Source organism: Pleurodeles waltl, chromosome 3_1 (assembly GCF_031143425.1).
Source record: "Pleurodeles waltl isolate 20211129_DDA chromosome 3_1, aPleWal1.hap1.20221129, whole genome shotgun sequence".
NCBI lineage: Eukaryota > Metazoa > Chordata > Amphibia > Caudata > Salamandridae > Pleurodeles > Pleurodeles waltl.
This window is the reverse complement of record NC_090440.1, coordinates 654916110-654930856: the sequence shown is the minus strand read 5'-3', so window position 1 is coordinate 654930856 and position 14747 is coordinate 654916110. Positions and strand designations below refer to the sequence as shown.

Sequence of the window (14747 nt, the reverse complement as noted above, 5' to 3'; positions counted from 1 at the left end):
CGTCATACACCCTTCCTGGAAGCACTATTATTGACTTGCCTGTAGTAATGTAATCCTCTTCATAAGCTGTAAGAACTGTTATCAGAAGCCTTACACTATTTCTACATTCCTAACCCGGCCCCACCTCCTGGAGTAAGACTTAATTGCGTGGGGCTGCTACTCAGCGAATCAAGTGCTAAAAAGTAGTGTTCATTCATTCAGCTGGAACACAAATGTACTGGGGGACCAAGGACACTATAAGTAAACAACAATTGCCCTAATATTTACTGCCCACTAACCTCTGACCTGCCTGGGTCCCAAAGTAGGACTCGCCAGCACACATCACAAACCATGTGCCTCTTGTTGCTGTTAAAACGTGGCATCTCTCAGCTCAAGGGACTCATAGTAATGTTTAAGGTGTAATCTGACCCACCAGGAGGAAGTTAATGTGTGTAACAGGAGAGAAGCGTGGACAATCTCTCACAAATGAGAGGCTCGCACAGTAAAGGCGCAGAACGCACTCTCACATAATACACGTCAGTAATGTTTCAGGTACACAAACTTTCTACCTGCAAAAGAAAATTCAGTGCTCCTACATGGAGAAATCATGTGGCATGGATCATCATTCCAAGAGGAGCCGTCAGCACTAATATAGGTGCATTATTTTTTCTATCAGAGGAACAGTCTGATCCTCTGATGGCAAAGACCCCCTCTTCAAGCTGTAGGGTCTGTCACTAACAGCACCGATGGGCTGACTAATTATCCCAGAAAATAGAAGCCTGCAGTAGTAGAACCAGGGACTTTCTCAAAGAGGAAGGATCTGGTGGTATCACTGAAATAAGCCAGTCTGTACATTTGTAAGTCTACATGCAGAAACTCTGTGAGCCCTACTCAAGAGGTACAGCTACACTCATCTTCTTTCAAAGTTAAACCCAGTACATAAAGCAAATGACAACACATTCATCTTCACAACAGCTAATCCACCATCGAGAACAGGATGTAGTTCCACAATGTTTTTCATTAATTTATTGAATTCTACTGTGTCACAGGAACACAGCAGCCATGTTATGTCACCGAAGATGGATATCTTGTCCATCCCCTCCCACCTACTTGGCTACAGAGGTGAAGAAATGTGTTAGACAGCAGCCGAGTCAGTCAAGTATACAAATGTCCTCCTGTTTTGTCGTCTCTAACGAGAGTCCAGACAATGTTTCAGAGCCCAAACCAATCGGGGACCCCTCCACGCCTTAAGTCGCCCTTCTGCTTCTGCTTCTCGTCTTCCATGAACTTCTGCTGCACATCATCGAAGGAGCCCGGCTCCGGCACCTTGGTCATGTCAGGAAAAAGGTCTGGAAAACTGAATGTTTGTCCTTGGGCCTGAGAGGCAAAGAAAATCATAGGAGTAAAAAGGAAAATTTCAGCAAGAGACACAACGAGCATGAGATAAAAGTCACATATAAATAAAACATTACCATTACTAGAAGGAATGCTGCAGGGGTGTTATCTATGGGCAGAGGCAAAGCTGTGAGCTTGGGGGGAGAGCTGGAGCAAGACCCCTAGCGCAGATGAAGCAGAGGAGGATGAGTTAGAGTGCCAGTGTTGAGGACATGATGGAAAACAGTGTCAGACTAAAAGGTATGGATGAGGTGTCGGTCGCCACTGCCTCAGTCGCGCCTCCAAGAGGGCAAGTCACGAAAGAGGATGATGAAGTTCTTCAGATTCCTTTTAGCATTTTGTTCTTCATGGGACAGTAGACCATCAGGTAACTGCATGGGTGTGCAGACGTTGGGCCCTAGATCTACAAGGTACAAACTTCTGCATTTTGCAACTCAACCCCGAGTGTGTTTCAGCTCCTGTAGATGTCCAGATTGTAAGCACGGAGTAAGGAAACAGGGGAAGGCCCTGTAACGGGAGACCCAGGCGGCCATCATATTCTTTATATGTCTGAAATCGGGGTCACTGCAACACTGGACCGCGAACTTCCTTCTGACCTTGGGGCACTCGAGAGTTTAAAAAACGACCTGGTCCCATTGATATACCTGTTTCCATACCACCAAGGGGTGTCTTAATAATCTGGACATTCACTAACCATCACTAGTCTTAACCAGTTATAAGGGAGGAAAGGATCCTGAAGGGGTTTATTTTGATAAGGGAATTGTTAAAGCACTCCCTGGAGGACAGGAGCCACAGAGAAATATGTAGCAGGATTACTAGGGACATAAAGGAATGGGATGGATGCTCTGGGCTTGAAAATGCTGCAGGAAATTGCATAACAGTACTAAACAGTAGAGAAATACACACTGCTCACTGTATGGGAGTTGTATGGAATGGCATGGGGGCCCAAGGCTCTAATCAAATGCCCATGAACTCTGCAGACCGAAACTCCGTAGGGTCCACTTTGCACCCAGTTCTTGGTTTTACCAGGCCACTGGGCCTAGCATGGAGGGCCAACAGTCGGCATACATCTCCATCGCAAAGTCAGTGGTAAGGGACAGACTGCTTTCTGAGCCCTGTTCTTCCAACCTAAGACGGGAGTCTCCCCGACCTCAGGTCACAAAGACTGCTTTAGTTCAGTTCCGACCGCTGAAACCATTAACTCGCGGCACTCAGTCAGTCACAGGGGGACACAGCCGGCTCCAGGACCCATGGCACAGCTCTCTATATAACCGCATGATACAGTCGCCTTCATGGGATCAGCAAAGACAGCCGGATCCATGACTCCAGGCCCAAGGGAGCAGAGTCTGCTTCATGAGACCAGACTGCACGTGCCGGGTCCTGGAGCCACGGGAGCCGAGGCCAGCTTCAGACCCAGAGGGACGAGCTCAAATCAAATCTCAAGCCCCTTGAGTCCAGGTCATACAAACGGAACCCTTGGTCCGGGGGTTACCACCATGTCACCGAGGAGGAAAAAAACCTGGATAAGTCATATGCAGTCAGACAGCTGTGGAGCTTTCCTGAATCCAGGGATCAAGACAGCTAGCTGTCCGATATCAGGCTACAGTCTCCTCGCCGATTCCGGCAACCGAATTATACCATTTTATTTCCTAAACGCAGCGAAGAGGTTGAGACTGTGGACACCACATGATGGATTTGCACCTCACTCGCGGATGTTCGTATCCTATTTTATTGGGCAGACAAACAGAATCAAGTAAGCAGCGGTTCACCGGACCAGTTTTCATAAACGGACGTTGGTAGGAACTTGAGCAGGTAATACAATGGCGCCACCTGCTGCATGCAACTGATATTACACATGGAAAGCACCACAAGGGCGTCTTACAAGCAAAAGGCGAAATAATGACTAAGCAGAGGCGCTGTCATCAGAATAAAGTTATCCCAACCGGACTGTAAAGTTCCAATGTGGAAAACCTGTGTCCCACCCCCCCCCCCCCCCACCCAACAAGAAACAGCTTATTCTACGTCAGAAGATTATGCGTCACCGTCTGGTGATATCAGACGTGTCCCATATGCGTCAGTGTTGCACAGAAACGCATTACATTTTTCCAGTAACAGGGGAAAACATATATAGGTATTTTAAGCAAACTGAACATTTAGGTACACCATTAAACAGTCTTTGAGCCCGCAGAGAAAGCGATGCCATGAGTACTTGCCCCTCAATCAGCCTCTTTCACGACCTTTCTACTGTTTCATACAGCACCCCTGCACTCTCCCACCCTAACCTTCACTTTTGGCTTGACTTATTCTTCCATATTTCTATGGCCAGCTCTACATAATACGTACACACTGGGTTAGAGCTTTCAGTCGATCCATTGGCTGCGATAGGTACAAACCTGTTTCGATTACATATCTTCAAGATCTTCCTCACATCCTTGGAGACAAACTGAACCAGTAACGGAGGAGACTTCCTCTGGCAGCCTCTCAAGAACACATCAAGATTAAATCACTTGACGTATTCAAGTAACTGAGGCCTTTATAGTTCCTAGGAGTCTAGGATCAATGTATCCGTTTTTTTCCTATTTCCGCGTCATTACAAATAGATGGGTGTGGTTTAAATTAAATTGCTTGCATTGAAAAACACAATGAACGAAATAACTCTGGCAATTCAAAACTTTAACGTATTGATGCACTGACCATTCTCAAAACTCACGCCATCATTTTAATTCAACCATAACTCCCAGTATCACTCGCTCGCTCCAGTACAGCAATTCAGCGAGTGTTTCTGATAGTTTATTACAAATAAAGTGGCAATAAACTGTATCGGCGTTACCATTTGTCTCCCTTCTTTGGGGGTTACAATTACAAAGAACACGCGTTTCTCGGACAGAAAATCAATTTTTTTGTCAGAGCTCTGTACTTGTATTATATGTAATCAAATTATTTAAGAAATATACATTTACGGCTGAAAAATCACCACGGACCTGGGCTTGATATATTTTTTGTAGAGTTTTGCAATCACTTTGTAGGAGGCATCCTGGTGCTAGGGTCGCAATACAAGCATATACTTCTTTGTAAAACCACAATCAAGAAAAATAATACTAATTGAGAGGGGTACAAAGTGAGAGTCGATGCAGGGAGATGAAAAGTTAGCAAACTAAAGTTTTTAAGGCATTCATAAAAGTTGGATATGAGTTTATAGTTCTAAGGTACAGCTAGAGGTTGTTCCAAAATTGGCGGCCCAACAGACTGAGGGAATGCCCTCCAGTAAGAGAACTTGAGAAAGCAAGGTACAGCCAACAAGAGGACGAGTTGGAGCAGACGTTTCTTCCAGAAATGCAGCTTCCAAAACGGCTAAGAAGACGCGATTTTTCAGTGACATATTAGCTCTTATAAATAAGGCAGAGGCCTTCAAGTAACTGCCGGACAGAAAGCCAGTGGAGTCGAGTTCTGACTCGAGAGACACGGTTACATTTTCTGAAGTGTGCAATTGCCCAGACTGCAAAGTTTTGGTTTCTATGCGACTTGGTTGTTATAGAGCTGGGCAACATAAAATAAGATAGTTTAATAATAGATTCTGGATAAAATGCAAGCAGGGACTACTTCCACGTGCAATTCAGTTGGCAAGAATTGAAGAATCTCGCGAAGACATCTTTATCTATAAAACCTTGCGTAGAAACTGCAATGATTTGTGGTTTCAGTGCAGATGTGTATACAATATTAGTCCCGGTGATTTGACTTTTGCTGCGGTAGATTGGGCGTCACACAGAGGACGGTCAGGTGCAGTTTTGCTTCGAGTGATAAGATTGGTGTGTTGCTGCCATATGTTGTGAAACTGGAAGTATAACTGGGGGCTAAGTGGGAAGTCGGTTATTTGCAATTCTCTGGCGTGAGACACAGTCTGTCAGCCATAGGATCCGATCCACCGGGATAGGGACTCTACAAAGACATTAAAGAACACAGATGCTGGCGAGGGTCACAGTACAAGGACTGAATACTCAACCATGCTAAATGCTGGGGACAAATCAAGAAGGATCCCGGCAGAGGAATTACCCTGGTCCAGAACTGACCCGAGTCTCGGCAGTATCCCAACGCTATCTAAAAACAAAGATGCCAGGGGTCTACAGAATTTTCTAGTTGCTGAGCAAACTCCTTTGCAACAATAGGTTTGATTATTCTGTACAAAGTCGGTAATAGTGTAACAGGTCGATAGTTATATCTTCAGCATATGAGTGTTATCTTGCAAGCAGCAAGCAAAGCCACTTTCAGAAGAGAAAATAATGCTGGGGATAGCAGTGGAATGTGGACATTCATAGTTGAGGAACTACAACTGGGCAGAGAGCGTTAGAGGAGACCCATTTAATAATTTATCAGAAAGCACTCCCTCCTGATCAGTAAGGGGGAAAGTAGCTGTTATGTATTACATGAAATGTTGATTAGTGTTTAGATGGGAAGAATGTAGAGAGGTAGGAGAGAATGTGTGAGGTAGGAGAGAATGTTATGACTGGATGGAATGTGGAGTCAGTTAGATGCAGTGGTGGCCGGCAGCTTTAGGAGGGTGGGGGGGAAGCACACACACACTCATTCTTTCACACACGCACGCACATCCATTAACAACACTCATAACACTCAAACATGCACACGCGCACCAAACATTCAATTTAAAACATCACACACACACACACCCCTTCAGCCTCCAGGTCCCAGGAGGGTTGGGACTGCTGCCTTCCCTCAGACTCTGACCCCACCCCACTCTGTGACGAAGTGTCACTGATTGGCACGCGCCCTGGGCGCTTCAGGGCTTAAACTTGAAGCGCCCAGGTCGAAGTCAATGGGTGACGCTTTCCTCGTCACCGTGGGGAGGGCCTCGAGGCACCTTTGCTGAGCCGAGGAAGTCACGCCCATAGGAGCTGTGACCTCCTCAGCCAAGCAAAGTTCAGCTCAGGCAGCCAGAAGTCTGCACAAATCGCGCATGTCTGCTCCTGGCTGTCTGAGCTGAAAATGAAGAGTGTCTGTCAGGCTGGCTTTTGTTCAGCCTGACAGACACTCTTCATGAGGGGAAAAAGGTGGGGGGGCATGGCCCCTCCACTTTTACGAAAAAGACTTCAAATAAAGGAATTGGAAAACAGACCCAAGCGTTTTGGATTATTCAACTGTAGCTCGGGCTATAGTGTGGAGCTGTGCAGACCAGGGCTGGGTGCTGCATTGAAAGCTGGGATGTGAACCTTTTATGTTGGCATACTTGATTAGAATTCCGTAACATACACAGCTTGCCCCGGAGGCTTCTTCATTTCGAGAATTGTCCACCAAATCTGAAATGCTCAATTGTCATATCTTTAAAACATCTCAAACAGGAAACACCTTGAGAAGCTCTATAAGATGTCTTTCAGTTATAATGACACTATTGCGCCAAAAAGCCTTAGGGAACATGAGTGCCATATATAATACTCGAACATGACAAGTTTTAAACAGAGATCTCTCTACTGAAACAGCAAGAAGCTTGTGCTGCCAAGGATCACAGCAGTGGCTGAATACTACTGGTAGAACCCCACACTGCTGGGGTACTGCTAAGAGAAAGCCTAGGCTGCTGAGCCTAGGGGGTACTGCTGAGGGAAAGCCTAGGCTGCTGAGCCTAGGGGGTACTGCTGAGGGAAAGCCTAGGCTGCTGAGCCTAGGAAGCACTGCTGAGGGAAAGCGTGGTGGCGGGTAGTTTACTGCTGAAAGGAAGCACGCACTGCTGGACTCCTCCTTTAGCGCTGACTGGATACTGCTGAGACAAGGCCCACACTGCTGGATTCACTGACTAGGACAAGTGCAGTAATGCTGACAGATAGCTGCACATGTCTGCAACCCACTCGTGGGTTCATGAGCAGTGTTGTGGAAATTTCCACTGCTGGAATGGCACGGCACAGTGGGCAGGAAAGCTGCCTACTGACCGACCACAGCTAAGATAGCAGTTACCTTGTTGCTGCTATAAGCACCCAGCACGACAAGCCCCTGCTTTCCTTTGCTTCCGGTGCTCATATGATGCTACGAATTGTATGCTGCGCTGCAGCCGCTAGTGCACAGTACACCTCACATGTAAATCACCCCAACACTTCTTGGCACGGTTTGCACTATATAAAAGGCTATAGATGAAACCATGGCACTTCTAGGGGAGAGCCCGCAACGAACTGCACCTTTCAAACACCTGCAGAAACCTGCTGGGAGGGAGATTACTCTGAGGCACGGATACTCAAAGTACGGCCCGGGGGTCGCATGCGGCCCACTTGACCTTTACATGCCGCCCCTTGGACAACAGGAGTACAGCGTTGCTCCTAACTCGATCGTAAATAAAGAGGCACTTATTTATTTCAAGGTTAACTGGTGTTAGGGAAAGAAAGTAACCAGGGAGTCCTGAGCTTCACTTTAGAAGCAAGTTCATTTTTAAAGACATCTTGCAGCAAAAGTCTACAAATATAGCAGTCAGTTCAAAATTCAAAAAGTGTATTAAGTTAACAAGCAGTCCAATTCACCTAAGTATAATTTATTGTATCAGTGCAATGAGAAGTATTAATTTAAATGTGATCGTTTTCAAACAAGAATTTAGAAACATTAATTTCACTTCTACCCTGACAAATACGCCAATAGTGAATTAAACAAGCAAGTCAGATGTTATGTGCACTTCTTGAGTGGCCTGGGCTCCTATTATAGATGAACACCAATATAGTTTATTAAATCAAACACAGAAGCAGATTTGTACGGTGCAGACCCTGAGCGTAAAAGTAAGCAATTGCCTAGGATCACACAATTTGGAAAAGTGGGGAAGCTAAGATTAATCCCAGGTTTTCTAGTTTCATATTGCTCAAACCAGACACTAGATGCATACCCTTTGCTTCACCTACCAATACTTAACCGGCAGTCCTCCCAACCCCCTTGCCGCCATTCCGCTGGCATTGATGCGGCCCTCGGTCACATCACAGACCAAACTTTTTGGCCCCTGGTAAAATGTTTGCGAGTACCCATGCTCTGAGGAACAAGGAGCTCCGCCTCGGAACACTGCTCACGTCGATTGCAGAGGCCGTTACTGAGAAGGAAATCAGTGGACAACGACCGGAGTAGACAAAGCATCATTCCCCTGGTGGGGAAGGGGTTAACTACACACGCCACCCTCGACCATATTGTGAAAAGCTGCATCAGTAATGGGAAATGTTTGTTCAAACAATACACGAAATAAAATCCTAAATTGTAAAATTAATTTCCGACATCAAAAGAACTGGAATGTGGAAAATAACTTATGTAATGGAAAAAGCTCAAAACCTCAGTAAAACTTTGGACATTTGAGAAGAACATAACTGAAGAACAGGTGCAATCAAAGTTCAAATTTGCAAAAAAAACAAAAAACAGGGGAAAGGATGAAACGGTGACAGCACTAGAATACTGCCAAGAAGAAAGCGTTGGAAACAACTGCGAGAACTTGTGAGCCTAATTAGCAAGAGAATCATGCACAAGCCGTACCAGAACAATGCCTTTCTACCAGGCTGTCTACACCTGTTCACAGAGGCATTCAGAGAAAATAATTTTTTCAACAATCCAGCCGGTCACATTTATCAAGAGGTTAAACTACCCAGGGCATGGAACTTTACTTTCTGATAGAGACTTCTTGCAGCAGATTCCTCACCTTTTGAATATTGTCAAGGTGTCAGACTACATCCGGAAGGTGGCCCAGTGCAGCTCCTTACTGACGCTTTTCTGCTGTGGAAATGACATGGGGAGCCTCTACAGGTACCACTCCAGAATGCTGATGCCATGCAGTTTCTTTCAGCACCACCAGACTCGGATTCTGATCTACCTCTAGTCTCTCTGATCTATCAAAAAACATGTTTTACATTATGCAAGGGACATGTCACTGCCCAAAACAATAGGTTTTAATCTTGTCGCAAAAAAATGTCTATGACAGATCCTCAACAAATGTGCCCAGGATGCCTAGGGTCAAGCCATGAGTAAGTTCTGCAGTGACTGCGGGTCGATGAACCTGAAGTCCATATGAGACCGGGGGCAAAACCCTACATTAGCAAGCACTTGAAGACTCCACAACTAAGACTGGTCCAAGTCAAAAGTTTGGTCCCAGCCATGTTTAAAATCCAGAAGTCACCAGAGTTCGTTCCAGGGGATCGTTCTTCCTTTCGATCCAAATCTTCTGGTAAGTTGAAGAAAAACCCCACAAACAATCTAAGCGGGACAAGGCCCCTTCCAAACACTCACTCCCCTGAAAAGGCACCATGTATAATGATCTCACTCCCAAAGTCGTTTGACTTTGGAGCTGATCTCGCAACTTGATCCAGCACAATCTGAGTCTCCACGGTTGTCCGCCACAACTAAGCAAATCTACGAGGCCATGTTCCAACTCTTCTGATCCTTGCCAACTTCCTCTGTTGCACCTGCAGGCCCCATAGAGTTGAGAGGTTCTCCACCTGGGTTATTGTTAGCGGTTTTGCCCTCCACATCAGCTATAACATCTGAGTCTACAACAGGGCCGCCTCGGACTACACTCTCAACCACCTCTGGCGCATCGATGCATACTCTGTTGACACTAGATGACGAGGCCCCAACTGTCCTCTCAGATGTTTAATCGGCACCAGGTCGACCTTGATTGTAGTCGCACCCAGCCACCAATGTTCCCTCTAAAATGTTTTTGCTGTGCAGCAGTGCAGTGTCTGTGTGCACACTTTAAGCTGTGTGCACATCTGAGTCGTAACAGGAGTCACCATGTGACTGAGCGTGCCACCTCTAAAAAAGGTGAAAGGCAACACCTCTCTTTCATTTTTGGAGAAAATGGGAGGAAGGGTGCATGGCTGGAAGTTTTTGTTTTTTTTTTAAACAAGTGCTATGACAGCCAGCGTTGGCAGCATTTAATCTCTTTTTTTGTTGAGCCATGTGGAGGGGACAACATGGACACCAGAGGAGAGAGGGAACAAGCAAGGACACAGACAGAGGTTTGGACAAGCAACAATATGGATTGAGGGTAGGGGCAAGCTACAACAGACAGCAGGAAAGGGTGGGAGGAGAAAGTAACATCACAGAGAGTGAGAGGGAGCAAGCAACAACACAGACAGTGGGAGGAAGGTGGGAGTGGCCAAGTTACAGCATGGATAATGGACAGAAGGGGGCAAGCAACAATCCACACAGTGACATGAGGGAGCAATATGAACAAGAGGCACTCTGGTAGAGTGCTCACATCTAAAGAATAAAATTGCACCTAATAAAATGAGCAGTTGAAGGACAGAAGCAATGCTTCAGTACTCCAGGGGAGGGACAAACATGAAGAAGGAAATCTAAAGCAGCTGACCAATAATATGCAAGCAAATGAGAACAACAATGAAGCCAACCACTGGTGAGTAATATATTGTGTTAGACTTAACATCCTTAGCATGGTCTCCCCCAACTTTTTTGCCTCTGCTTCCCAGGTTGTTGATGTGTGCTGGACTCTATTTTTGCTGCTCTGGGCACTTTACCACTGTTAACCAGTGTTACAGTGTAGGTGCTCCTGTGTAAAATCTATGTGTAAATGGCTATCCATGATTGGCATATTTGATTTACTAGTAAGTCCCTAGTTGAGTTCACTTGAGGAGCCCAGGGCCTGTAAATCAAATGCTACCAGCACTGGTTGTGCCACCAAATAAGTAGCCCTGTAAACATGGCTCAGACCTGCCACTGCAGTGTCTGTGTGTGCAGTTTTAATTTGTCAATTCACTTGAAAAGTGTACCCACTTGCCAGGCCTAAACCTTCCTTTTTCATACAGGTAAGGCACCCCTAAGGTAGGCCCTAGGAAGCCCCATGGGCAGGGTGCAGTGAACGTTAAAGGTGGTACATGTACTGATGTGTATTATATGTCCTAACAGTGAAATACTGCTAAATTCAGTCTTCATTGTTGCAAGGCCTATCTCTCATAGGTTAACATGGGGACTGCCTTTAAATATTATTAAAGAGCTGATTCCCTTTGAGAGCAGATAGAAATATGGAGTTAGGGTTTCTGAGCTCACAATTTAAAAATACCTGATTGGTCTTTAGACTGTCAGTTTAAAAAATGCCTTTTAGAAAGTAGGCATTTTCTTGCTTACACCATTCTGTGACTCTGCCTGTGTGCGGATTCCCTGTCTGGGTCAGTTTGACAGTTGGGTTGTTAGTGAGTCCCCTCTTGACAGTGGGACAAAGAGCTGGGGTGTAGCCTGCATATCCTGATGAGCCATCTGTGCTGGGAGGAGTGGTCACTTACACCTGAATGGGCTGTGCCTGCACTCTCAAAATGCAGTCTCCAATCCCCTGGTTGGTGTCTGGGACTTGGCCTGGGTACGGCAGGATCTTGCAAACAAGAGAGACTTCCCTTTGAAGATTACCAACTTCAAAGGCAGAAAGGGCTAAAAGTATTGGACACAAACCCCATGAAAATTAGATTACTACTGGATTCAAGAGGAACCTCTGCCAAGGAGAAGAGCTGAAGAGAAGTGCTGACCCTGCCAGTGACCTTGTTTGTTGGGCTACCCTGCAGTTGCTGCTTCTGCCCATGAAAAGGGACAAAGACTGGACTTTGTGGTATATTCCTGCTTGTGAAGAGTCTCCAATGGCTTGAACTGAGCTCGCCTCCTGTTTTGAAGTCTCAGGGCAACCAAAGACTTCCTCTGCCAGCACCTGGACTCTCTGCTGACACTCCTGACCTGCCAAGCGGTGCCCTATCCAGTCCCTGGACCCCTGAAAGGTGAAATTGGTAAAAAAAGAACTGAAAATCCACATACAGAACACCGTGCAAGGACATTTTTGACGCACTATCTGCAACGTGGCTGATAAATGACGCGCCTCTGGCTCTGCGGCTGAAATAGACGCTCAACACCAACTTGTGGCTGCAGATAACGACGCAAACCCAACGCAGCGCGATTTTCTAACACCATGCAACCGGATTTTCCACGCATCATCCCTGGGCATGAAAGTCATCCCGATTCTGGACGGATGCGAGGTGCCCTGTCCGGAAATCGACACATCGTTCTTGCGAGGGAGAAAAACAACGCATCGCTGACCCGACCAGAGATGAAACAGCGCATGACCTCCCTTGCGAGAAAGGATGCATCACTGACTTTTCTGACGCATGCTTGTCCGTGCAGCTTTATTTTTTACGCAAACCGGGTACTTTGTGCAAAATCATCGTTTCCATTGTTTTCTATTGAGTGAGACTCTTATTCTTTTGAAAATTCATATCTTAACTTGTGTATGTTGGATTTTTGTCATTTTGGTCTTGTGTGATTTAGATAAATATTACCTATTTTCTAAACTGGTGTGGTGTCCATTCAGTAGTGTATTCACTGCATTACTGTGTGTGTCGTTACAGATACTTTACACATTGCTTCTGAGCCTGCCTGCTCGTGCCAAGCTACCAAGGGGGTGAGTGGGGGTTAACAAGGTGTATTTCTCCCTTGCTCGGACTAGAGTGAGGGTCCTTGCTTGGAGAGGGGGTAACCGGACTGCCAACCAAAGACCCCTTTTCTAACAAATGGCATCCATGCCCAATATTTATAAAACAAAAGAGCTTGCATGCGCTGTCTTAGGCAAGACCTAAAAAAAGGGTAATATTTACTGGTGATATACATATATATATACATAGTTTGAGAGAGATCACTTTTGTCAAAGTGTGTGGTTTCCTTGGGAGCTGAAATCGGACCCCAGGGAAACCACACCCACATATAAAAGTGATATATATTCAACACCAGTTCTCTTGCAGTTGCACCTTGCGTCAAAGCAATACTTTAACTGACGCGTCTGAACTGTGGCTTTTAGGCAGCAATAAAAAAAGTCAAGTAACTCTTGTGATCATGGATCTGACTTGTCTAATGGCAGTTTTGATGCCATAAAGTAGTGCAGAAGGTTTATATGCCTACTGCAAAGATCAAATCTGTATTTTTGTGAATAGCTGAGTGCATTAGTAAATCCAACCATTACCTGCGCTATAATACAAATGAAATGTATGTGCGAGGGGATCTATGGAGAGATAAAGGCCACTTCCGCTGGGTGGTAGTGAGGGAATCCGAGGAGGTGGTCATGGGAGTGGGGGCACCAATAATGGTTGTTGGACTGGGCGCCAGAGGCGCTAGAGACTGACGATTGATATGTGACAAGTTGAAGTAAAAGTGTGTCTTTATTGGTTTTTTTTTTAGTGTCTTGAGACAGCATGCTGATTGAGGAAAGAAGCAAGGGTAAGGTGACCTTTACTGTTGCACACATCACACACTCTTCCACCAATTTTGGGACTGTCTACGTAGGTTAGTGTTTTAGAGCAACAGTTTAGCCAGCAGCAGAGATGGCATCTCGTTGGATGACTGCTGCTCAAGCCCTAACTTGGGTTATAGAGGACAGCTCTGACATAGAACCAGAGACTGAGACAACAGATACTGAGACTGCATCTGAGGTATACGACAATGGCGCAGACTCTGGGAGTGATTTGTCCGACAACTCCTCTTCCAGTGATTCTGAGGGAGGTGATGAGGATAGTCCTGATGTCCCTTCGCAAGCACAATCTGTGCAGCGGGACAATATCGGGTTAGCCCAACCCGGAGAGCAGATGCATGTGGCGGCAAGCAGAGAGAGAGAGTGCTCTCTTGGGAGCTACCCAATTTAGTTCCTTTCTGGAAACTATACACCCAGGGGAGTCCACAGGGGTGTGGCTTGTGTGGATTCCCCAAAGTTTTCTTACCCAGAATACACTGCAAAGGTGAAATGTTGAATAAAAACTATTATTTCTTGCAGTTCTGTCACACAAACTACAGGAATATGGTGGGATCCACAACATTACTACCACCCGGTGTTTCCCCACCTGTCGTGATAAAAACGCTACCCCACTTGAGTGTCTGTACCTACTGCCTGCATCAGGAATGGACCACCTCAGGGTCAACAGTTGCCCTCATGTAAGGACTAACATTGACTGTTGTGTGAGCCATTCCTGACACTGGCACTAGGCCAACCCACACAAGTGAGGTACTATTTTTATCGGGAGAGTTGGGGGGATGCTGGCTGGAAGGACATTTGTGGCTCCTCTCAGATTCCAGAACTTTCCCTCACCGAAATGTGAGGGCAAAATGTTTTTTGACACTTTTTTTTGGTTTGCAAAGCATTCTGTATAAAAGAACCGGATGAGAGCCCACAAGTTTCCCCATCCTCAGTTCCCCTACATATCCTGTTTTCAGAAATGTCCAGGTTAGCTAGGTTTTCCTAGGTGCTGGATGAGCTAGAGGCCAAAATCCACAGCTAGTCACTTTCCAAAAAACACGTCAGATCTCAATGTAAAAATGTGATGTGTCCATGTTGCATTTCCTGTTGCGGGCAGTAGGCCTACCCACACAAGTGAGGTACC

General features: G+C 45.9%; 1 protein-coding gene across 1 annotated transcript in view; it reads right to left on the bottom strand.

Annotated features, from left to right (window-relative positions):
- Positions 1 to 990: 990 nt before the first annotated feature.
- The window catches only part of MRPL23 (mitochondrial ribosomal protein L23), a 65891-nt gene continuing 52134 nt past the window's right edge, over positions 991 to 14747 (bottom strand). The window contains exon 5 of the mRNA XM_069223181.1: positions 991 to 1356. Within this exon, the coding sequence (XP_069079282.1) occupies positions 1192 to 1356 (165 nt within the window). The 3' untranslated portion in view covers positions 991 to 1191. The remainder of the gene's footprint in view (positions 1357 to 14747) is intronic.